The sequence below is a fragment of the Ornithorhynchus anatinus genome, chromosome 6 (genome assembly GCF_004115215.2).
Source record: "Ornithorhynchus anatinus isolate Pmale09 chromosome 6, mOrnAna1.pri.v4, whole genome shotgun sequence".
Taxonomy (NCBI): domain Eukaryota; kingdom Metazoa; phylum Chordata; class Mammalia; order Monotremata; family Ornithorhynchidae; genus Ornithorhynchus; species Ornithorhynchus anatinus.
Window position 1 is genome coordinate 22,045,023 of NC_041733.1, and position 24,442 is coordinate 22,069,464.

Genomic DNA, 24,442 nt, shown 5'->3' on the forward strand with positions numbered 1-24,442 from the left:
CGGCGGCCATGGCCACCGCCGCCCCGCCGCCCGCCGAGGACGAGGAACGCGAGGTGGTGCGGGTCCGGGTCAAGGTGAGTGCCGCCCCCGAAACGTTTGCAGCTCTTGCCCAACGTTGATGAGCACCAAAGCGTTTGCAGCTCTTGCCCAACGTTGACGAGCACCAAACCGTTTGCAGCTCTTGCCTAGCGTTGTCGAGCACCAAACCGTTTGCAGCTCTTGCCCAACGTTGACGAGCACCAAACCGTTTGCAGCTCTTGCCTAGCGTTAACCATTTGCAGCTCTTGCCCAACGTTGTCGAGCACCAAACCGTTTGCAGCTCTTGCCCAACGTTGACGAGCACCAAACCGTTTGCAGCTCTTGCCTAGCGTTAACCATTTGCAGCTCTTGCCCAACGTTGTCGAGCACCAAACCGTTTGCAGCTCTTGCCCAACGTTGTCGAGCACCAAACCGTTTGCAGCCCTTGCCCAGCGTTAACCATTTGCAGCTCTTGCCCAACGTTGTCGAGCACCCAACCGTTTGCAGCTCTTGCCCAACGTTGACGAGTACCAAACCGTTTGCAGCTCTTGCCCAGTGTTAACCATTTGCAGCTCTTACCCAGTGTTGTTGAGCACCAAACCATTTGCAGCTCTTGCCCAGCGTTAACCATTATGCAGCTCTTGCCCAACGTTGACGAGCACCCAACCGTTTGCAGCTCTTGCCCAACGTTGACGAGCACCAAACCGTTTGCAGCCCTTGTCCAGCGTTAACCATTTGCAGCTCTTGCCCAACGTTGTTGAGCACCAAGCCATTTGCAGCCCTTGCCCAGCGTTAACCATTTGCAGCTCTTGCCCAACGTTGTCGAGCACCAAACCATTTGCAGCTCTTGCCCAGGGTTAACCATTTGCAGCTCTTGCCCAACGTTGACAAGCACCGAGCCGTTTGCAGCTCGTGTTAAACGCTTGCAGCTCTTGCCCAACGTTGATGAGCACCAAAGCGTTTGCAGCTCTTGTCCACCATTTGCAGCTCTTGCCCAGCGTTAACCATTGCAGTTCGTGCCCAGCGTTGACGAGCACCAAACCGTTTGCAGCTCTTGCTCAACGTTGATGAGCACCAAACCATTTGCAGCTCTTGCCCAACACTGTCGAGCACCAAACCGTTTGCAGCCCTTGCCCAACGTTGACGAGCACCAAACTGTTTGCAGCTGTTGCCCAGCGTTAACCATTGCATTTTGTGCCCAATGTTGACAAGCACCAAACTGTTTGCAGCGCTTGCCCAACGTTGACGAGCACCTAAGCGTTTGCAGCTCTTGCCCAGCATTGACGGGCCCCCACCAGGTGGTTGGTAGACTGCGAGCCCATCGTTGGGCAGGGTTGGCCTCCTACCTCTTGCCCCATTGCCCATTCCGAGCGCTGGGTCCAGGGCTCTGTATAGTCAGCGCTCAATAAATACCATTGAATGGAAGGGTGGGGGTAGAGGAAAAGGCCTGGGCCTTGCCCTCCAGGGGCGAGGCAGTCCCCAAACGTACACCTGCAGTGGGAACAGGGAGGAAAGCGAAGGTTGGACTAGAAAAAGCCAAAATAATCATTCATTCATTCATTCAACAGTATTTATTGAGCACTTACTATGTGCAGAGCACTGTACTAAGCGCTTGGACTATGCAATTTGGCAACAGAGACAATCCCTGCCCATTGATGAGCTTGCAGTCTAATTGATGTATAAAGAAGAGTGGTCCAAGGACCCCGCTTGGAAATGCCCTTTGCCCCCCCCCCCCCCCCCCCCGAGCCTGGTGACATGGTTTTGGCCACAGAGGCCTGGATTTGCTTGTAGTCATAATAATAATGATGGCATTTGTTAAGTGCTTAATGTGTGCCAAGCACTGTTCTAAGCACAGGAGGGGCGGTACAGGTAATCAGGTTGTCCCACGTGGGTTCACAGTCTTGATCCCCATTTTACAGATGAGGTAAGTGAGGCTCAGAGAAGTTAAGTGACTTGCGACTTGCCCAAGGTCACACAGCTGACAAGTGGTGGAGACGGAATTAGAACCCATTACCTCTGACTCCCAAGCCCGGGCTCTTTCCACGGAGCCATGCTGCCATCCCAGCGCTTAGTATAGTGCCCGGCACATTGACAGATACCATCATCATTATTGTTAAGTGTAGGTCCCCCGGGAGTGTCTAGTTTTGACCCTCAGCCCTAAACCCCTTAGCTTTGGCCCCTGGCTTTTCCAAAGCTTCCAGGGCAGGGTTCCCCAGGAGAGCAGTGGCAATCAATCAGTGATATTTAATGAGCACTTGATATGTGCATAGCAATGTACTAAGCACCTGGGACGGTGCTGGGCACCAGTAAGCGCTTAACAAATAATATTATTATTATGATGATGATACAACAGAACAGAAGCGCTTGAGTTCCTGGCCCAGAGCCTGCCACCCTCCCAGAGCAAGCCCGGACCCCTTTGTTACAGCCCAAATGGCTTCAGAATACATGCCGTGGATCATCGGCTCATCCTTCTGGCCTCCTGTCCGGAACCCAGCCAGCCAAGGATCAACTGGTGGCCAGCAGGAGTGAGAGCAGGAGCCTCCTCCAAATCCTGGCAAGAATTGTCCACTACTGATTGTGGGCATTTTTGAGGCCACTCTTTGACAGGTTTGGGCATTTTATCGTTTACTCTTTCCCAGACGCTTTGTTAGGGACTGGGGTAGATACGAGGTAAGTTGGACTTATTCCGTGTCCTCCCACGTGAGGCTCGTAGTCGTCATCCCCATTTTATAGATGAGGTACCTGAGGTATAGAGAAATGATTTGCCCAAGGTGCCACAGCAGACAAGTAGTGGATTTGGGGTTAGAACCCAGGTCCCTCTGACTCCCAGGCCCGTGCTCTATCCCATCAAGCTGCTTAGATCAGGAAATATGAATCCATTACCTTTCACAGGCGTTTAATGATTGCTAATGAGACAGGTCAGAATCAGGACTGGTTTATTGTGAGAAGGAGAGTTACATTGACATGGAATCCGGACTGGATTATCGTGAGAAGGAAGGTAACATTGGGTTGGGATCCGGTCTGGTTTATTGTGAGAAGGAAGGTTACACTGTTACACATTCATCTTATGTGCCCCTTCACCAACTTCCCAGACTCCTTCTAAGATCGTTAGCCCCCTGAGGGCCAGGCATCTAGTCATGTTATCCTTTATTGTATTCTGTCCAGTAATAATAACAACAACAATAGTAATTATTAATAATAATGGTTTGCTAAACACTTAAGCACTGCCAGTATTAAGGTAGATACAATATAATTAGATTGGATCCTGTCCCTGTCTCATGTGGGGGCTCAGAGTCCACGGGGGAGGGACAACAGGTATTTAATTCCCATTTAACAGATCATGAAACTGAAATCCAAGCAAGTTAAGTGGCTCGTCCATGATCACACAGTAGGTTAAGTGGCAGAGCTGGAATTGGAACCTGGGTATTTTGATTCCTCATCCTGTGCTCTTTCCATTAGGCCCTGCAGCTTTCTCAGTGCTTGGGTTGCACACCCCCAAACGCTTAGTACAGTGTTCTGCCCCTAGTAAATGCTCAATTAATACTGATTGGTTGATTGATTAATTCCCCAGTTCTTAGTACAGTGCTTTGCACAGAGTAAGGGCTCAGTAAACACCATTCAATGAATGAGTGGTTAGAGACCTGACAATATCTCATTGAGCTGAGCTGGACTTGCTTCTACATTTGTTTTAGCTTTGAATGAGGTTTGGAAAGCAGTAGTCAGAGATTACAAACTGGTGGAATTTGGTGGTCCATGGGTACCTGTGGAGGTACATCGTGTATCCACAAACGTAAAGCCATGTGGCTCCCTCCCAAACTGCTTCCTGTACTTCATGTAAACACCCGGGCTTAATAAACCCAGTATTTTAACTGTGATTATATTTTATGCTTCTGATATAGGGAGCCGCCGCCCAAGATAAACAGTGCAGAACTGATCCCTGCCCCACGATAGGCTCACGGTTCAGGTGGAGGAAGGCAGATACATAGAAAGCAGAAATAAATTGCAGGCAACAATAACAGACCATGGGAGTAATTAAATTTATGAGCCTTCCATAAGCAGATAAACAGTACTTGGAAGGGGCAGTCCTCAGGCACTTCACTATTCCCAGCCACAGATCTAACTACTGGGGTAGATACAAGTTAATCAGGTTGGACATGCATAAGGCTCACGGTCTTAATCCTCGTTTTACAGATGAGGTAAATGAGGCCCAGAGAAGCTAAGCGACTTGCCCAGGGTCACCCAGCAGACAAGTGGTGGAGCTGGGATTAAGAACTCGTTAGGGAGAAGCCAGAACCTGCCCCAAATTGTGACAATTTGAAGGCTTCTCTTGGCTTTCTGCCCCTGCAGGGGGAGGATATACACTCCCAGTCGGTATTTATTGAGGGTCACTGGGTGCAGAACAGTGCACTGAGAACTTGGAAAGAGTATACTAGAGGGAAAAGGCACAATCCCTGTCTTCAGGGGGCTTGCAATCCAGTGGGGGAGGAGACAGACAAAACATTTGCTAATAGAGGGAGCCGGAGCCTAGCTGGTTTAGACTGTTTAGCAGGAGCTTGTTTAGACTGTGAGCCCGTCATTGGGCAGGGATTGCCCCTATCTGTTGCCGAATTGTGCATTCCAAGTGCTTAGTACAGTGCTCTGCACATAGTAAGCACTCAACGAATACTACTAAATGAATGAATGAATGAGCAAGAGCAATGATACCATAAATAGGACAAGTGGGAATGGCTAAATAATCAAATATACAACTGATTTTATATTCAGGTCTACCATAACGTGTTTTCATTGGGTATTATGGGCAGAAATTTTAGGGGATTAGGATGCATTAGAATGACAGCACGACCCTACAGTGTGATCTGTTGTTGGGAGAAATGGGTGTGCATATGCAAGGTGCAGGTGAGAACTGCAAACAAGTTTTCCTCATGTGGGGTTTTACAGGAACATGACTCCAGCAATAACGAATTGGATGAGGATGGCTATAAATACCTAAGTGTTAAGGGGACTGTTAAGTTGCAGCTCCATGTGATGGTGTGAATTAATCAGGGAAGGCCTCTTCAGAGAAGATGGGATTTTAGAAGGGCTTTGAAGAGTGGGAGAGATGTGTGGGGTGTGGAAACTTTGAAGAGGGAGAAGAATTCCACTTTGGAGGAAGAGGAGGGGGAGTGGGTTAAGGAGGGAAGATGAAAAGTTCAGTTAGAGACACGGTGAGGTCGAGGTGCCAGCGGGAGAGATGTGCCGAGGCCAGAGCAAATGCAAGGTTTGTATAAATGGAAAGAGGTTAGGGCTAAAAAGATAGATTTGGGATTCAGAGATTTAGATTGAAAAGCTCCTTGGGTTCAGGGATTGTGTCGACCAACTCTGTTGTACAGTTGTACGGTGTTCTGCAGACAGTCAGCATTCGATATATATACCACGGAAGAATTGATGAGTGAATGCAGAACAAGAAGAGAAGGGGGCACAGAACAGAGCCTAATAGGGGGCACACAGAAAACGGAGACTGAGAAAGCGAACTTCCAAGAGAACCAGCGGAGGATGATGTTCCCGAAACCCAGGTCTGAGAGCGTTTCAAGTGAAAGTGGTCAGCCAGATTGAAGGCAGCTGAGAGGTCGAGGGTTGGGACCGAGTAGAGCCCCTTAGATTTGGTTCTGAGGAGGTCATTGGTGACCTGGGAGAGTGTGATCTCAGCTGAGTGAAGGGGAAGAAAGTTTGATCGTTGTGGGTCAAGAGTTGGAGAGAGGAATCGATCGTATTGAGCGCTTATGGTTTGCTGAACGCTTTACTAAGTACTTGGAAGAGTACAGTATAACAGAGTTGGTAGACACGTTCCCACCCACATCGAGCTGAAAGTCTAGATACAGTCGAGAAGTGGAGACCGCAGGTGTTATAACCTGTTCGAGGAGTTTGGACGGGAGAGAGAGCAGGGAGAGGGGAGAGAGCTGACAGAAACGATAGGATTCAGTGAAGACAGGTAACCTCAGGATCTCTTAAAATACTCCTCCTTGCCCATTTTTGCTCCATGCCTCATGGGACCCACCCCTCCAGGACTGTGGATGAAGGAGTCCTGGTGTGTGTGTATATGGATGGGTCCTCTCTGGGCTTCTGCACTTGGGGCCACAGCAGCGCGGGCGCAGCCGGGGGTTGGAGATATCCTGTTTTCTCAGGCGGGACACGTGGCAAATCAGATCTGACCCTGCCGTTAGCTCATCGGATGTTCTTAACTTCCGCCGCTCCTCAGTGACCCGAGGAGTCCTGTGATGTCGGGCGGGCTGGTTGGCAGAAGTAGAGAGGCGGCCCTGGGCATCGGGCAGCCTCTGGCAGATCTGGAGCTAGCGGTGGATTAGTGGCACCGTCTGTGTGGGTCCCAGTTTCTTGTGGCGCTCTGCTCCTACAGCAGGCAGGATCAGCACGTACCCCCCGCAAGGAGTCAGAGCGCCGGGGAGAGACTGTCCTGGGCGTCGGCCAGCCAGCCTCTGGCAAGATCCCGGAGCTCCCTGTAGTTCCTCTGCGTGGGGCTCGGCCTCTGATTCGGTTAAAGCCCAAGAATAAATATTTCCATTGTTAGTGTTAACCCGATCAAACATTTAATACTGTCGGTTCACGGTGACACTAAGGACGACAGCCTTTACATTGGCACACAGAGACTGTTTAACATCTGTGGATTTTAACAGAGCTTGATAGGTCACTAAGCCAGGTAAACATTACATCAGAAGCCTACGAAGCTTGCCTGATTTTAATACGTTAAATTGACCGGTAATTGGTGAACAAATCTGATTCCCCCTTTTTGTGTAAAATTTAATTATGTCACAGCCTTTATTTTTTTCCATTTCTCTTTCCAATTTTCCAAGCCTCTTTTTAAGATGCTCTTCTTTCAGACACAATTTGTCATGTTCAGACTCGTCCAGTTTTGTTCCATTGCCCATTTCTTAGTAACTCAAGAGTTTTTGGCACATATACCCAATCTGACAAGAAAGATTCGTAAATTGAGGACTCCAGAGGTTTGAACCCGACACTAGGCCAGGTGATCTCGATCTTCTGAACATGAGCGCAAGGATCACAATAGTCATTTAACATTTTCCCCAGGGTGAAGTTGTTTAAAAAAATCTCACCATGATCCCTTTCTAAGATAGTGAGCAGTGGAGTGACTTGCTTTGCTTTGATGCCGTGTCCTGTGAGTTTGAGAACCTGGAGAAACAACTCTACAAGCATTTGACTCTAATTGATAAATTTCATGTATTGATGCTGTCATACTTTCTAAGGCACTGTAATACAAACCAAGACATTCCAACTCTTTTCCCCAAATTTCAAAACTTGGGTACCAAAGTGGATAAAAGATAAAATGTGGACAGCAGGGTACCTATCAGGGAGCGAAGTACATAGATTTTTTTTTTATTATTGTTGAAGGATGGGGGGTGGCAAATTTCTCACAGCTAAATAGAAAATTAAAGTCATCCTAATTCTGCATAAGGAAAAATACTGTAATATTAAGCCCAAGGAGACAGTGTGGTGGTATTTTATGTTTGAGATGTAGGCTAGATGTAGGCTACTCAAAGATCAATTGATGATGGTTTCTTAGAGATGTGTGCCCTATTATAATGCCTCTTGGGTATTGCTTGCGAAAGAGGAATGAACTACCCTGGCCTTTTTCTTTATTTGCTTGGTCCTTTTCTTTTTCTTTCTCCCTTCCTAACTCACAAAGCAGTCTTCTGAATCCTTCTTTTGAGCCTGGCAGACGCTACCACCTCCTTCGGTTTCCAGCAAACAAATACTTACTGGTGAGATTAGGTTGATCGTGTTATTATCGCTTTCCAGAAGCTTGTACCGAAATGTAGTTGGGAATTGATTTAGCAAAGGCTTTTACAAGGTTATTTGTTCTCAGCCACCTCTTGGGGCAATAGAAACCTAAATGAGAGAAAGGAGCTCTAATTTCTCCCTGAGAGGAAAAAACACCTAGAAATCCCAAATAAGTCTTTTATTTTATTTCTAAATTTTAAATAGGCTTGTTCAGTAGAAAAGATCAGAGAACACCATGGCTGGGAGGGGGACTACTGAAACGCAGGTGAACGCCTTTCTAAATCTGGGTCGATGCCTGGGTAAATACATTTCCCTTAAGAATCCTGGAATTAGGAAGGTCAGTAGTACAAGAGGGTAGCTTTTAAATTAAAATACTATCATGAACTGGTCAGTTACCCAGAAATTAAAGTTCAAAAGTCCCTGCGTACTTACGTGTTAATCTGAACATTTGTTATCCTCAAACTGGCATAATTTACTCAGCCAAACACTTTTGAAAATGTTTGTAAAAATTAAGCTTATATCTGTGACTTTAAAATGAGATTGACTTCAAAATTTAGTTAAGGTTGTAGGGGGACCAGGAAACTGATTAAGTTTGGGGCTGAGGAAAACAAATTTGAGTTTGTTGCTCTTCTTGTTCATCTCACCCAACCTGGAAATGGCCCAGGATCAGAATTCTTGCCCCACGTCGACAGTCTCCTGGAAAGCCGGGGATTGATTGTGTGTCTTTTTTGGCAGTGAAGTGTGTGCAAAGCAGTTAGAACATTCCTTTTCCATGTTTGTCTCCTGTTTCTCTCAGAAATGTGATGGGATCGTTCAGCCAGAGTTCCGGACTTTTGCCGTCGACCCTCAGATCACTTCCCTGGACGTGTTGCAGCACATTTTGATTCGAGCCTTTGATTTGAATGGGTGAGTGGTGAGGCTTCAGGACCCAAAAAGCACAATGGTTTTGCTTCTGTTAACGTGCTTCTCCAAAAGGCCGCATTCAGCGCTTCAAATGTGTGTGGTTCTTGAGGTAGGCGTGCCTTAAGAGTATCAGGAAAGGTCTGTCGATCAGCTTGTCAGGTTGATTTCTTGTTTTTCTCTTTGTATTCTGAAAAAGCTCAGCATTTCTAGACTACGGTTCTTTGGAAGATCAAGCGTATTGTAATAGTAATTATTGTGGTGTTTGTTAAGCGCTTACCCTGTGCAAAGCACTGTATTACTCTATGAAGCAATCAATCAGTTGTGTTTATTGAGCACTTACTGTGTGTAGAGCCCTGTACTAAGTGCTTCGAAGAGAGAGTCGGTTGACGTGTTCCCTGATCAACAGGAGCTTATAGTCTAGAGGGCAAAGTGGATAATAATGATTATTGTGGAATTTATTAAGAGCTTACTTTATACCAGATGTATACCAGATAACCAAGTCAGGCACAGTCCCCATCCCACATGGGACCCACAGTTTAAGGGGCTTAATGTCTAAGAGGCAGCTTGGAAATCAAATAGATGCAAGATCATCAGGTTGGATCCAGTCCCTGTTCCCCGTGGGGCTTGAATTCCCATTTTACACATGGGGAAACTGAGGCCCAGAGTAGTGGCGTGATTTGCCCAGGGTCTCACAGCAGGTCTCCTCACTTGCAGGCCAGTGCACTTTTCACTAGGCCGGGCTGCCTCTTCAAGCTACGACATGTAACTCAATGTCAGCCCGTCCATGGTATTGGACGAGAGCCTCCTGTGTGCACAGCACGGTATTGAATGGTTGGGAGAGTTCAATAGAGTTAGAAGACGTGACCCCTGCCTTCAAGGAGCTTAAAATTAAGCAGGTTTTTACAGTTCCTTAGGTGTTCATTACTCATCTTGTTTCTGAAATGTTCAGATTCCGTCAGCAGAGCCTGATGATTTGGCGCGAAGAATGGTTTAAGGTGAACGTGGTGCTGATGTTCCTCTTGTCACATTTCTTCCAGGAAGAAGAATTTTGGGATCAGTTACCAGGGCCGGGATAAGCAAGGACAGGAGGCTCACCTCCCACTGATGTCAGACTGGGATCTGAGCACTGCCTTTGCCAGTGCTTCCAAGCCATATCTCCAGCTCAAAATAGAGATCAAGCCTTTAGAAGACAGTGAGTATCCAATACTCCGAACAGTGGCCCAGTTACCTTGCTCTTCGCTCAATTGTCAGATGGTTAATAAGGCTTTGGTTCTCAAGATGGGAAGTGACATTCAAGAGGCTGTTTTTTTATTGTAGTCATCACCTTTGTTAGCATTTTGACCAAGGTGTCAGAGTGGCACACTATGGAAATCAGCAGTTTTACCCGTTCAGTCCATTGAATTTATTGAGCTCTTACCCATCATCCTCATCATCATCAGTGGTATTTATTGAGTGCTTGCTGTGTTCAGAGCACTGTGCTGAGCGCTGGACAGAGTACAACAGAGTCGGGAGACGTGTTCCCTGCCCACCGTCATCTTACTGAGTCTGTACTAAGCACTTGGGAGAGCACAGGAGAGCAGAGTTGCTGGACACGGACCCTGCCCACAAAGAGCTTATAGACTAGATAAGGGGACAGACATTAAAATCAATTATGGTTATGAACGTAAGTTATGTGGGGCTGGGGTGAATAAAAAGAGCACAAATCCTAGTGCAAGAGCAGTGCATATGGGAGAGTGAGTAGAGGAGATGAGGGCTTAGCTGGGGAAGGACTCTTGGAGAAGATGTGATTTTAATAAAGCTTTGACGGTGGAGAGAGTGATGGTCTGTCAGACATGAAGGAGGAGGGTGTTCCAGGCTAGAGCCAGGATATGGGCAAGGGGTTGGTGGCAAGATAGATGAGGTCGAGGTTCACCGAGTAGGTTGGTGTTAGAGCGAAGTGAGCAGGTTGGATTGTAGTTGGAAATCAATGAGGTTAGGTAGGAGGGGGCAAGGTGACTGAATACTTTGAAGCCAATGGTAAAGAGTTTCTCTTTGATGCAGAGGTGGATGGGTAACCACTGAAGGCTCTTGAGGAGGCGCTGAATCTCTTTTTAGAAAAATGATCTGGGCAGCAGAGTGAAGTGTGGACTGGAAGGGGGAGAGGCAGGGAGGTCAGTGAGGAGACGATACAAGAGTCAAGGCAGGATAGGATAAGTGCTTGGATCACTGTGGTAGCTTGGATGGAGAGGAAAGTCCAGATTTTAGCAATGTTCTGAAGGTAGAACTGACAGGATTTGGTGACAGATTGAATATGTCGATTGAATGAGCGAGATGAGTCGACGATAATGCTAAAGTTACAGGCTTGTGAGGCAGGGAGGGTGCTGCTGATCTCTGTAGTGATGGGAAAGTTGAGGGGAGAACAGGATTTTGGGTGGGAAGATAAGTTCTGTTTAGGACATGTGTAAAGGTGGAGTTAGTTGATGGACGTGGCATCCCAGAGAATCTTGGATTTAGATTATTTTTATCTTTAAAGACCAGAAATTTCTTTTTGGTGTACCCACTGAGAAGAGGTCAAATGATGTATGTGTCCATAAGATGAAGTAGGGCAGTTTTCCAGAAGAGATTTTTTTTTCCCCCCATAAGCCTCCTTTCTAGTGAATCAGTATATTACTTAGACATCCATCTATATGAAGTTATTGTAGCTCCACTTCTGAAAATGGTGGTTGAAACTGATGAGAAAATAAAGGTAAATAAATAATTCATTGAGGAAATTAATTTTAAATCTCTTATTTCGCTTCATCCGACTTCTCTGTTTCACTCTGTCCTAATGTTTCAGATGCTTTTCAAGGTTGTTTATCTTTGGATGCTGAATACTTATGAAGTAAAATTCCAGGCAGTTATGAGTTTGGTATAAATCTCAACCCAAATCTAACTAGGAGCAGAAAGAAATCAGTCACTGTTGAAATGTTACCTAAATGAAATAGTTTTAAGAAGATTGGCCTGAGAGTGATTCTTTTATGCAGTTTTCTCCTTTTTTTTCCCTCTCTGACCCCACTGAAGCCAGTTAAATCCTAATTATAATTCATGCATCTGGCAAAGGCAGTTGTGCAAATCTGCTGGAATTGGCTTCCACTCTGCTAGTAACAATCATTCAACCAATCAAAAGCATTTTTATTGAGCATGTTTTAGGCACAGAGCACTGTACCGGGGTTTGGGAATGAACAGTAGAATTAGTGTACATGACCCCTGCCCTCAAGGAATTTACAGTCTAGTTCACAGTCATTGTGTAGGACAGTAGCCTCGGGACAAGCTGAAAGTTTGGAGAGCATGACAGAGCTTTTCTTGTTTTGTTTTGGGCTAGTGGCAACTTGTCTATTTTGCATTAATGTTTGTAGTTCAGGACCTGTTTTTATTAACTGTTTTGTTCCCCTTGAGGTTAAAGAAAAAAAAATGGGTGCTTTCAATATGCTTTTCCATTCAGCTTACTTCTTGAAAGTATTTTACTCCTGAGTAGTGTTTTTTTTTAAATGTCCCCTTTAAACCAATTTTTTTTGATGTTCCTAGTGGGAGTTTACTGCAGGTGGGCTGAGCACCACGGTCTCTTGTCAGAATATATTTCCTTGTGGGTCTCCAATTTCCAAATAAATTGATGCTGTGAGGTCAGATGTATTTACTTCTCGAGTATCTGTCTCTGCTGCCTTATTGGGGATTTCAGTCACTGAGAGGTGGGTTTTAGGTCAGAGGATGCAGCCATGGAGCAATCTTGGGTGGCCCAAGCCCCCCTGAGGAGTCGGGCTAAAAGCCGGGACTGGAGTTGGCCTGATGAACTGCACGGGTCTCTTTTATAGGCCCTCTTTTGGAAGATTGGGATATCATCAGTCCTAAAGATGTCATCAGCACAGATCTTCTGCTGGTGGAGAAACGGTCCCTGACAGCTGCTGCTTTGCCTTTTACACAGTCTATCATCTCACAGGTTGGTCTGGGAGAATTGGGGTGGGACGAGAGGTTGGTTTAAGTGGATAGACTTAACTCTGGAAAGTAGTCACAGGTATGTTTTCTTCACTTATCGCTGATTATAACATTTGCATGTTGATAAAGGAATCTACTTTGATAGCTCTCGCCTCCTGCCCAAACACAAATAAATGAAGACCCTCCACAATGGACCCTGCTAATGAGTCATAATCTCACTCAAAGAATTTACCAGGGGGCAAGGCTGCTTAAACTGAGGAAATCTACTCTCTGGATCACATAGTCTCTCTCTTCCCTCAGGGTGGCCTAGCCGAAGGAGGAGGGGACTGTAAGTTAAGAGACTCTTCTAGTCCCGGTTTTGCCATTTGCCTGCTGTGCGACCTCTGGCAAGTCATCTAACTTTCCTGGGCCTCAGTTTTTCCGTCTGTAAAATGGGGGTGATGTACCTGTTCTCCCTCTCTCTTAGATTTTGAGCCCCTTGTGGGACAGGGACTGGGTCCCATCTGATTATATTGTATCTCCACCAGCACTTAGCACAATGCTTTGCCAATAACAGGCACTGCTTAAATATCATTATGGTGACTTACCAGTCCAGGAGAAGCGTGGTTGAAAATCAGAGCTCATGACCAGTATTGAAGTGTTCTGTGAACAGTAAACCAGTCACATTATTAACAGTTGAAATGGGCCTGGCACTTGTATTTATTAGTGATTAATTTACATTTTCTAAATGGCATTTAAGTGCTTAATATGTGCTGGGAACTGTACTAAGTACTAGGGTAGGTACAGGCTAATCAGGTTGGACACAGTCCATGTCCCATATAGGCTCACAGTCTTAATCCCCATTTTACAAATGAGGGAAGTGAGGCACAGAGAAGCGAAGCGACTTGCCCCAGGTCACACAGCAGGCAAGTAGCGGAACTGGTATTAGAACCCAGATCCTTCCGACTCCCAGGCCTGTCTATTCACTAGGCCACGCTGCCTCATGGAGCTCTCAGTTTACTAAGCTTTTCCCCTTGGAAATTCTCATGGGTGTTTTTTTGTGGCACTCTGGCCATTGGTGTTGAATTTGGGGTGAACTGAGTCTTTTCTCACTCTTAGGTGGGCAAGACTCTCTCAAAGGTTCAGCAGGCACTGAGCTGGTCTTACGGAGAGGATGTCAAGCCCTTCAAACCCCCGCTAACAGATACAGAATTTCATACTTACCTGAACCACGAGGGTCAGCTGACTCGTCCCGAAGAGCTACGTCTGAGGATCTACCATGGGGGTGTCGAGCCTTCTCTGCGTAAGGTGAGGGGTTCTCAGGTTTCCCACTTTTCCTAGATAGGTGTATGCTGCTACCCAATGACTTTTTAAAAAAAAAAAGTTTATTTTTCCTTGGGTGGTCATGGCCCGACATCCAACTTGGAAACCGACCCACGGTGAGGCAACCTCAAACGACCAGGGTTGATTTCATTCCAGATTGGCTCCAATCTATTTCTCCAAGTCCTGGCCCTCTAGATTGTCCTCTACAGAGTTTCAAGGGGCCGCTATATTTCCCTAAACTGCCGACAAGTTTTAAAGCCTCTCATGTAGTTTTCTGGTGTCTTCTCTGTAAACACTTCTTGCCTAGAAAGGACGCAAGTTGTAATTTATATTTGCCAGTCTAAGCCCTAGGCACTTAAAGCAGCGTTCCCTCCATCGAATGTGTGCTTCTACAGATTGTTTCATCCTCTCCCCTACAAATCCTCCAAAGCAAGCTGAGAGATAAAAGGGAGTATTAGTTGAGAAACAGTAAATATCTCATTTGCCTGGCCTTTTTCCCTTCACACTTTAGGAGATTGTCCCAACTAGGACCAAAATTTCCCCACATTTCTGAGCTGATGGCTAGTGGGAGATAATTGGTATTGGTAGAGACAGTGAGGCTGGGAGCTTTCTAAGGTATTCATCCGTGTGCCGGTTGGCCAAGACTTTCTTCTAATTAGCGAGGTTGTAAATGAAGTATTTTAAAAGGCAAGCGTTCTCCAGGAAGCCCGGGAATTAGCAATTTTCTGCCCCCATTTCCTGCTCTCCCTACCCCACCCCGGACTTCAGAGCAATGTTTGCATACATCTTCGCTGCTACACAGGGAAGTCTAGTTCCCTGGGCTGATCGCGACAGTCGAGTCTGTTAGTGTGCAGGATGAGGAGGGGCTATCTGGTGGACTGTGGATGTGCCGCCTATTCATTTACATCTCTGGGTTGTTGGCTACAGGTGGTTTGGCGTTACCTACTGAACGTTTACCCCGATGGCCTGACCGGCCAGGAACGGATGGATTACATGAAGCGCAAAACTCGTGAGTACGACCAGCTGAAGAGCGAGTGGAATCAACGAGCCAGCCAGGAGGACCTGGAGTTCATCAGGAGCAACGTTCTCAAGGATGTCCTTCGCACCGACAGGGCCCACCCTTATTACGCGGGTTCCGAGGACAACCCCCACCTCACTGCCCTCCACGATCTGCTGACCACCTACGCCGTCACCCATCCCCAGATCTCCTACTGCCAAGGCATGAGCGACATCGCATCCCCCATCCTGGCCGTGATGGACAACGAGGGCCACGCCTTCATCTGCTTCTGCGGCATCATGAAGCGCCTCGAAGGAAACTTCCGCATGGATGGCGAGATGATGTCAATCAAATTCTCTCACTTGAAGCTTTTGCTTCAGTATTCCGACCCGGATTTCTACAGTTACCTCCTTTCCACTGGGGCCGACGACCTCTTTTTTTGCTATCGGTGGCTCCTGCTGGAACTCAAGCGGGAGTTTGCCTTTGAGGATGCCTTGAGGATGCTGGAGGTCACCTGGAGTTCTCTCCCACCGGATCCACCAGAGAAGGAAGTGGAGCTAGTGGGGCCGCCTGCCCAAGTGGGCGAGAGTGGACAGCCCATCCGTCAGAGGCACATGCTGAGACCCACGTGTGACTTTGACGAGGAGATAGGGGACAGAGTCCTGCTCTCAGGTCAAGAGGAAGCAGAGGAGACCGAGGTGCGCGACAAGGTCGTTGGGAATGGTCCCTTGGTGAAGCAGGCCAGTTTTGGAGAATTTAAGTATTATAGTGCCACGAGTGAGGATCGCTCTGAAGATGATCCAATCTCAAGTTTCACTTCCAGGATTCTGGTACGTTCCAGCCAGCCCACAGAAGGGGAGGCCGAAGATTGCGGGGAGAGAGATCCTCTAATCCAACTCCCCTGCACAGTTTCCCTCAACATGACGAAGAGCTTTTCAGCTCCTTCTCTGAGGCCTCCTGAAGCTCTTCCTTCTCCCAGTCAGGAGACTCCTTCCCTGTCCCCGGAGCTGTCCCTGCAGCCGTCCCCAGCCAGCGGGAAGGATGGATCTCTCTCAGAGAGGGGTGATTCACTGGAGAACACCCCGACTCCCTCTTCTCCGTCTCATAGCCCCTTTGGTCCAGTTTCGCCTCCTACTCCGGTTTCCACCCCTCCACTCGGCTCCGTTAGCCTGCCCCCTCCCCAGGAGTTTGGCAAAGGCAATCCGTTCATGCTCTTCCTCTGCCTGGCCATTCTGCTGGAGCACAGAGACCACATCATGAAGAACAGCATGGACTACAATGAGCTGGCCATGCACTTTGACAGACTGGTGCGGAAACACAACCTCAGTAAGATCCTCCACCGGGCCAAGGCCCTGTTCGCGGATTACCTGCAGTCTGAGGTCTGGGACTCTGAGGAAGGTGACGAGGCAGCCGCGGACTCTCCGGCCACTTCCTGACCGTGACCTGCTCTGCCTGACTCGTGTCCTGTTTTCCTCAGTGGATTTCCGGCGGTGACTTTCAAAAACAGGGACGTGATCCAAGAGGGTGCCTTTTGAACGAGGCCAAGGGTGTTTTCCGACCGTCGGAATTCTTATGGCTTTTTTAACCAGCTGAGCAACTCCTTGTTTTTGTTTTCAGCGACGATCTCTGTGGGTTTCATTTTTCCAGAAGCGTATGCTAATGGACGGCCACAATTCTCTGCTGGGTCAGTTGGGAGCAGGTGCCTTTCTGTTTGGAATGTATTCATTTTCACTCGCTTTGGTTTTCTCATTCCGTAGCCCGATATGTTTGTTGGTTTCACTACTTACTTTTTTTCATAGACAAAACCTAGCAACACTGCGGAGCTTTTTTTATTTGTTTTTTGTGGTGGGGGGCGCTGGCCGGACCCTGAAACCAACAGATACTCTGTGAGCCTCTTTGAAGTGATACAGGGTCCAGATTGGTGTTTTTTGTTGAAACACAATAGGTCAAAAACCAAACTCCTCATCTTCCCTCCCCTTTCCTCCCCCAGACTTTCCCCTCCCTGTTGACAGTGCCACCGTCCTCCTGTCTCGCAAGCTGGCAACCTTGGAATTGTCCTTGATTCATCTCTTTCCTTCAGTCGCAAATTCAGTCAGTCGCTAAATCCTGTTGATTGTAGCTTCTTAACACCCCCAGAATCTGCTCCTTTCCTCTCCATCCAAAGTGCCACCACGCCGGTCCAAGCTCTCGCCCTATCACTGAATGTGATTTGCTCAAGTACAAGTACAATTTGCTGAATTGTACTTTCCAAGCGCTCTGCACAAAGTAAGCGCTCAATAAATATGAATGAATGAATCCCAAAGTGACTGCTGCATCAGCCTTCTCTCCGATCTCCCTGCCTCCAGCTTCTACCCTCTCCACTCTGCTGTCCAGATCACAGTCTAAAACATTGTCCTGCAGATGTCTCCCTGCTCCTCAAAAACCTCCAGTGGTTGCCCAGCCACCTCGACATCAAGCACCATTGACTTTTAGCCAGCCGCTCGACTCTCTCCCCTACTTATCCTTGTGCTCCTCCTCACCCACTTTGACCCGGTTTGTACACGTTGCTCATCTAATACCAACCTACTCACTCACTGCCTCCCTCTCATCTCCCTCGTTGTTGACCTCTTGCTTACACCCTCTTTCATATTTGGGCCATCCCCCCCCGCCCCCGGTCCAAGTCACATCAGATGGGCCATTATCCTATCCCATCTTCAAAGCCTTACAGTAATAACATCTCCTCCTGGAATGGAATCCTCCCCTGAGTCATCTCCCCATCCTATTTTCCCTCCCTAGTTGAACATCCATCCACTTGAGTCTGTGCGCACTAAGCACTTAGGTACTCACCCCACCCTCACCCCTTCTGTGCATATCTTTATACTTGGTTACTTCCCCTCCTAGTAATTCATTTTAATGCCTGTCTCCCCTGCTAGAGTGTAAGCTCCTCGAGGGCAGGTATTGTCTCTTCTTTATTGTACTCCCAAGCGCTTAGTACAATGCCTTGCACAAAATAAGCGCTTAATAAAGACCACTGATGGATTGAAATGTAATTTTGCTCCCTGTATTTTTGGATGCAGACTCTGCCTCCATGATTCACACCAGTGTTTTTTTTTTTTTGACTCATTTTTGCACAGTATGTACCATCGAATGGTGGGTTCTTTTGCTCAGGTTTCTGTTTCCATTTTCATACTTTTTTTCAGAAGTGAAATCTACCTAGGACTTGCCAGTTATGTTCAAATGTGACTGAGCTTTTAATGAAGGTGAAGAGAAAGCGTAGTTGTTGACGGCGTCTTCCAAAACAGTTGAAAACTCATCCCCAGTGAAATAGCAACACCAGTCTACCTGACTTCTGCCTGACTGGAATCAATCCAGGGATTTTAAATCATTAGCTCTTTAGGAGCCTCTCTCAGATAAGTACCCAGAGCAAACAGCTGTGGAGTTGATTATTTGCAAGAGAATGTCCTGCAGGACAATTTCAGCCCCTGGCCTGTGGAGATGCAAAATCTATGAGAGGTTGTGTGTCTTCTCTATGAAAGAACTACAGTGTGTGGAATGTTGTCAAAATCCCATTTTACTGGCTCAGATTTGGTGGAAGGGGATTGATTCTTGGTGTGGTTTGATGCTCGGGGTTGTTTTCTCGTTGGTGACCAGAATTCCAATCTGGGTTTGGTCTCCACTGCTTCATAGAAATGAGCCAAGATCAACAGAGGTCTTTAAACTATGGGGAAGATGAAACTTCCCCCTGGGACCTGTGGTCCTGAGTAAACTGGGGGCCAGGGTTTTGCCTCAATGTTGAGAGTGTGCAGGAATGAAGAAGCTTGTAAATAAGGTTAATCTTTACTGATTCTGGCTCCTCGGTGGTGCCATCAGCCACTGATAAGTGTGTAAATTCAAGATTCAGTGAGAAACACGTCCTCCCCTAGCTGCCCGCTACATGATGCCGGTTTCAGGTTCGAGGAATGGGATCTGAAGTGTCATTGATGTAAGCTGTGTTTTCAGTCTGTGACATTGAGTATCTCTGTGGGATCACTTAAAGATGTGGACAGCATGGTTTAGACATAAGGTTGTGTTTGATTATGCTGCTTTCAAAAATGCCTGCTCTCATTAGAGAAATGATAAATTTCAAAGTAAGCATTAAGATGGAAGAAAAGGTTAAACCATCTGAAAGCAAAAGAGGAAATACTACTGTTTCTAGTATTAAAAAGGACTGTATCGGAGCATTGAGGCTTTAAACAAATGAAGTGAGCATCTCCTGTTTGTTCGGTATGATGTGCCCCAAAATGTCTTCCTTTGATCAAGGGTGAGGGATCAAACAAATTTTACTCAGACTTCTTTTCTTTTGGTAAGTGCACTGAGCCAATTGTTTTGTTGAGAAATAAATATCCTTTTGGAAAAAAACAACACTAGTTACATTTTCAGCATAGAATTTCATTTAAGTGGAACAATGGGCTGTTTTACAAATGTGATTCTTCAAAACTGAACAGTGAATGAAAGGATGCAATTTTTCAGAATGTCAGAATAGTGATAATGATTTTCTTCCAGTGGATAATATTAGTTTCTGAGCATTTAGCCAAGGTGTTGGAGATCTGTCTAAATATGGTAGTTAATCAAAGGCAAGCTTACAGAGGCCTGTAGAAAAGCTTAAATTTGCCTTTATCATTTCTATAAATCCACATTTAGAATTCTATTGCCTTTACCAATAGAGTCCAACCATCCTTTGTTTCCTTTCGGTTTACGTCTCAACCAATATACCGTCCTTTCATTTTCACAGGCATCATAATCCCCTTTATCAGAATTGTCCATAAACCTCATGTTTCATTCCTAGTCAAGCACATCAGGTGGTGTAGAACATTAAACAAAAAGCTTCTAAAAAAAAAAAGCACAGATTTTGAGGGTTCTGTATTGTGAATCCCAGTTGTCGTGTGATCATCCACTGCATTACAGAAGAGCTGCAGGTGGCTGAAGGTCCTCAGAAGTTTCCAGAGGCTTCAGTTTCTTAAGTCATAGCTCCCCATCTGTTCTTGGGTCTTTGGTCTCCTGACTTGTTTGCTTGTAGCATCATCGGGACTTGTGAAGGGTGGAGGAGGAAAGGAGGAAGCCCCCAGTGTGTCTTCAGAAAGCATAAGAAATGGAACATTTTTCAGAAATGAAACAAAATTAGGAAATAAGTGAGGTAGAAGAGCCATTTGAAGGCTAGGAAGGATAAGATGGTTATTGAACTCCTCACTGACAAAGAAGATTTCTAGAAGTTTTGCGATGAGGGGAGAAGGTGCTGCAGTCTTTTCCCTAAAACCTGGCCATCTTTCTGAGTCAGGTAGTTGCTCTCAAGACTTGCATGCAGGTATTTAAAAAACTGTACCTATTTTACTGTTCTCTCTGGAAATTAAAGCATATGGTCTTTGGAGTTTCAGCAGAATACATTCCGTGACGTGCAGGCTTTTGAAGTGAGGCTGCTTTTGGAATAATGCTGTTTGGGTGGGGAAGCATTAAAAATGAATAATGAGAGGTTTGGGCTTGTCCCAATGGTTACTTTGGTATTAACCACATATCTGCATCAATTCAATCATTGTGAATTTCTACTCTGAATAAGTACCTAGCTTTAACTTCTTAGGAGCCATTGTGTATTGTTCCTCTGCCCCTGTTAGACAGTACAGCTTACTTTACATAGGAAATGTTTCCTTTACAATTCTGTGTGGTGATGGCTCCTCAGACCAGCCTCCCTCAGGTAGATTTTTACTTATTTTTTTTCCCCTCACATTCCCGTGACCGCGTACACAGGCTGTGTGAGATAAAGTATAAAAAGGGTTGTGATGGAACCTTTTCTCACTGACTGGATTGCTTTTTTTCTGAATTAGTAGTAACATTAAAGGGGTCTAAGCTCATTGTGGGAAGGGAACGTGTCTGCTAATTCCGATGTATTGTACTTTCCTAAGGGTTTAATACAGTGGTCTGCAAATAGTGAGCACTCAGTAAATAATAATTTTATTTGTTAAGCACTTACTATGTGCCAAGCACTGTTCTTACTTTGTGCCAAGCAGTGGGTGGATACAAGCAGATGGGGTTGGATACAGTCCCTGTCCCTCATGGGGCTCGCAGTCTTAATTCCCATTTTACGGATGAGGTAACTGAAGCACAGAGACGTTTAAGCAACTTTCCCGAGATCACACGGCAGACACCTGGCAGAGCCAGGATTGGAGCCCACATCCTTCTGACTCCCAGGCCCGTGCTCTATCCACTAGGCCACACTGCTTCTCAGTGCCATTGATTGATTGATTGATTAGCCACCTCTGCATGTTAAGCAGATATCGCCCCAAACCTAAAGCGATAACAACTTTGGGACCACAGAGCAGTAATGCTATCATGGATCCTGCCCTGGCAGTCTGGTCTTTCCAGTCTGACAGTTGAATTTCAAGCTTTCTCACTCCCTAGTCTTTACCCTCCACCTCACTGGTATCCAGCGTAGACAGCCAGTGGTTGTGGAGGAGCAGAAGGCTGCCAGAATCCCCAGTACAGCAGCTGCCTTGGCCAATCAGTGAATCAGTGCTATTTGTTGAGCGCTTACTGTGTGTAGGGCACTGTATTAAGTGCTTGGGAAAGCACCATACCTGAGCCCTGCCCACAAGAAGCTCACAGTCCACAGAGGGAGACAGATTAAAACCAATTACAGGTAGGTGAAATAGTGGAGTATAAGGATCTGTATAATCTGCTGTGGGGCTGGGGTGAGTAGCAGAGTGCGTATGGAGTACAGTAATCACGGTATAGATTAGGTGCCTACTCTGTGCGAAGTGCTGGAGAAGTTACAAGATAAACAGATGGCACACAGTCCCTGTCCTACCTGAGGCTCACGATTTAAAGGGCAATTAGGAAGGCAGCATGGCTTTGAGGAAAAAGCACGGGCCCCGGAGGCTGAGGGCCTGGGTTCTAATCCTGGCTCTACCACTTGCCTGCTGTGTGACCTCGGGCAAGACACTTTACTTCTCTGTACCTCAGTTTCCTCAACTGGAAAATGGGGATTCAGTACTCTCCCTCCTACTTGACCGCGAGCCCCATGCAGGACAGAGACTCCATCTCACCCGATCAAGTCGTATAAACTCCAGCTATCGGAACACCGCCTGACACATAGCAGGCGCTTAACAAATATCATTAGAAAAAGGATTAGGAGGCCTGCCTAAGAACTCCATCGCACGGCAGAAAGCTCCAACTGCACCATCATGCCAAATGCTTTTTAAGTCTTTCTGAATTGGGACAAAAACAATTAGTAGTAAATCACCCTGTTGTGAAGATGGATGGCAGGGTGGATATGATTTGCGAAGCTATGAAGCAGGCAGGGTCCATGACATTTTTTCAATATTCTAAGATATTCCTTTTGCAGATGCTGCCATAATGTGGTTTTAGTTGGTATAGCAGCCACCGATGATGGTCCCTGAAACACGAGCGGCACGTTGAGACTTTACCTCCTGAGTGACCTGTGACACTTAGACCTGTGACATGTAATGAAAGTAAACCAACCTGAGGCAGCGCTTTCTTCGGAAGCTGCAGGAAGTAATCTTATCTTTCAGGACACAAGAGATACTTTGAATGGGTTTTTTTATCACTGGCGTTTCTGGTTGTGGACCCGGCAGCTTTGATTTGAATTGTACTCAGTGAATGGGTTGACTGAATCTAGTATGGGTTTGGGATGGTAAATTCTGTGGGATGGTAAACATGACGATGTTGAAGAGGAATTCCCTAGGGTATCTAAATTGGCATTTTTGCTTATCAGGAGTTATGTTGGAAACTGAAAGCTTCTAAAAGATGTTTGTACTGTTGGAGGAATGGCGCAAAGTAACATTTTATGAAATGGGTTTCACACACCAAAAAAACCCAAATAACTACTGGGAAATGTGTTGCAGTAAATCAGAGCTCTACCTAGCCCTTAACTAAGTAAAATTCAGAAGTGTTGCATAAAAACTGGTCATTTGGTATGAAATGTTAGGAGATTTATCTATGTAGCAATTGCATGACTGAAGGGGAAGTTGTGAACATGGTTTATTTGTCCGTAGGCAGATTCAGGCTCTCTTTGACTTATCTCACTTTCCATTTTCCTTCTATGCCTGCAACTCACAGGTATTTAGTTTCTAAAATGATTGGGGTTTGGTGCTCCCTGATTCCCCAATATTTATCTCAAGAAATTCTCCAAAACTCCAGGAGATGCTTTTCCTGGAATTCCCTATTTGGGATGCTTGAATCTCTCAGGGTGGTAGGAATCTTATAGTTGCAGGGGAGTATGCATCAAGGTTTATTCTTTAAATTTTTGCATTCTAGGACGTTCTCCTGTGTACCCCGTTACTTAGCTGTGAGCGTCAAGATAGTGACAAGCATCCAAGCCTTGGAGCAGGTCCCAGGAAAGATGGTAATGATGCTCAAAATCCAGCAATTAGAGAAGTGTTTTTTTCAAAAAAGGTGCTGCTTCCTACCTCAGTGACTTGGTGCAATCTTTGGTTAATGAAAAGTGGTAACCACTTGCCTCAGAGTGACACCGACATTTTGTTGTCATACCAACTAAGGGACGGCCTAGGGCAAAATCTGTTTGCATTAAAATGTTGGCTGTGGATAAAAAGGAAAGGGACTATTTCATAAGTTGCAATAACAGTCCCCACAGCTATCTGAGAACTAGCTGGGTCTTTCACCAAGACCTTATTATTTTCAAGATTGTGACAGGAGGTGCTAGAAGGGAAAAATGGGGAAGAAACGGCTATGTTTCTGTTCGTTTTAAAAGTATCAGGTTTTGACTTCACTGCTAGCTCAATCCAGGAAGCATTTCAGAGTTGCTTACGTTTTTAGCTCATGTTTTTGAACAGAGGCCACTGGGTTCGACTCACTTGAACTCTGTGTCTTTCTCTCTTTCTGCCTTTTTAAAACGAATCCCTTCAGGGTTCATGGTGTGTCTAAAGTGGAACCGTAAGACGTACTGTCTTCCTGTTATGCTTGTGGGAGGTATAAATTGGTTAGATCAGTTATTGGCACCTAGAAGAATATGCATTTTACGGTTTTCTTGTGCAAACTGGGAAATTTGCTTCAATTCCAACCCAGGATTTGCAGTTTTTGGTTTATAAAGGGAGACCAACTGGGATCTTTTTTTTTTCCTTATTAGTTCTCATTCAAACACTAAATCTTCTTCTCTAAAAAGGTTAGGGATTGGCTGCTTTTTGAACTGAAATAAAGCAAGAAAATACCCCAGATGGAACTTGAATATCCTTCCGATTTTCACTAATAAATTTGGTTTATGTCTTTGACTACACAACCATCTGGTTATGACTTGTAATTGGACTTAGAGTAAAAGGCAGGGAAACTAAAGTGGTTTTTTTTTTATGTTGTTATTTGTACTGTACCATGGTAAAGCGGACTATATCACCCAGAAGGGCAATTTTTCTTTTGCTGAAAATGGTGCCTGAGTTGAACAAAAGAAAGTTATCATTGTCCTTTGTAAATGACCAAAATAATAAAAGAACCAAACACTAAGTG

The 24,442-nt window shown here is 45.9% G+C and overlaps 1 protein-coding gene across 2 annotated transcripts; it reads left to right on the top strand.

Moving 5' to 3' along the window:
* On the top strand, window positions 1–16,774 carry TBC1D25 (TBC1 domain family member 25). 2 transcript variants are annotated; one of them, XM_029067198.1, is made up of 6 exons: window positions 1–74; window positions 8,606–8,715; window positions 9,750–9,904; window positions 12,540–12,664; window positions 13,759–13,947; window positions 14,890–16,774. In XM_029067198.1, the coding sequence occupies exons 1-6, from the start codon at window positions 9–11 to the stop codon at window positions 16,393–16,395; spliced, it is 2,151 nt and encodes a 716-aa protein (XP_028923031.1). In that variant the 5' UTR covers window positions 1–8; the 3' UTR covers window positions 16,396–16,774. The 2 variants fall into 2 exon arrangements, with proteins under 2 accessions (XP_028923031.1, XP_028923032.1); XM_029067199.2 differs by lacking the exon at window positions 1–74 and adding an exon at window positions 2,528–2,625.
* The last annotated feature ends 7,668 nt before the right edge of the window (window positions 16,775–24,442 follow it).

What these genes read in the sequence shown, in the direction of transcription:
- TBC1D25 (XM_029067198.1), top strand. Translation starts at nt 9, where the DNA reads ATGGCCACCGCCGCCCCGCCGCCCGCCGAGGACGAGGAACGCGAGGTG. An exon ending in CGAGCCTTTGATTTGAATGG is followed by an intron (nt 8,716 to 9,749) that starts GTGAGTGGTGAG and finishes CATTTCTTCCAG; the next exon opens with GAAGAAGAATTTTGGGATCA. An exon ending in GATCAAGCCTTTAGAAGACA is followed by an intron (nt 9,905 to 12,539) that starts GTGAGTATCCAA and finishes TCTCTTTTATAG; the next exon opens with GCCCTCTTTTGGAAGATTGG.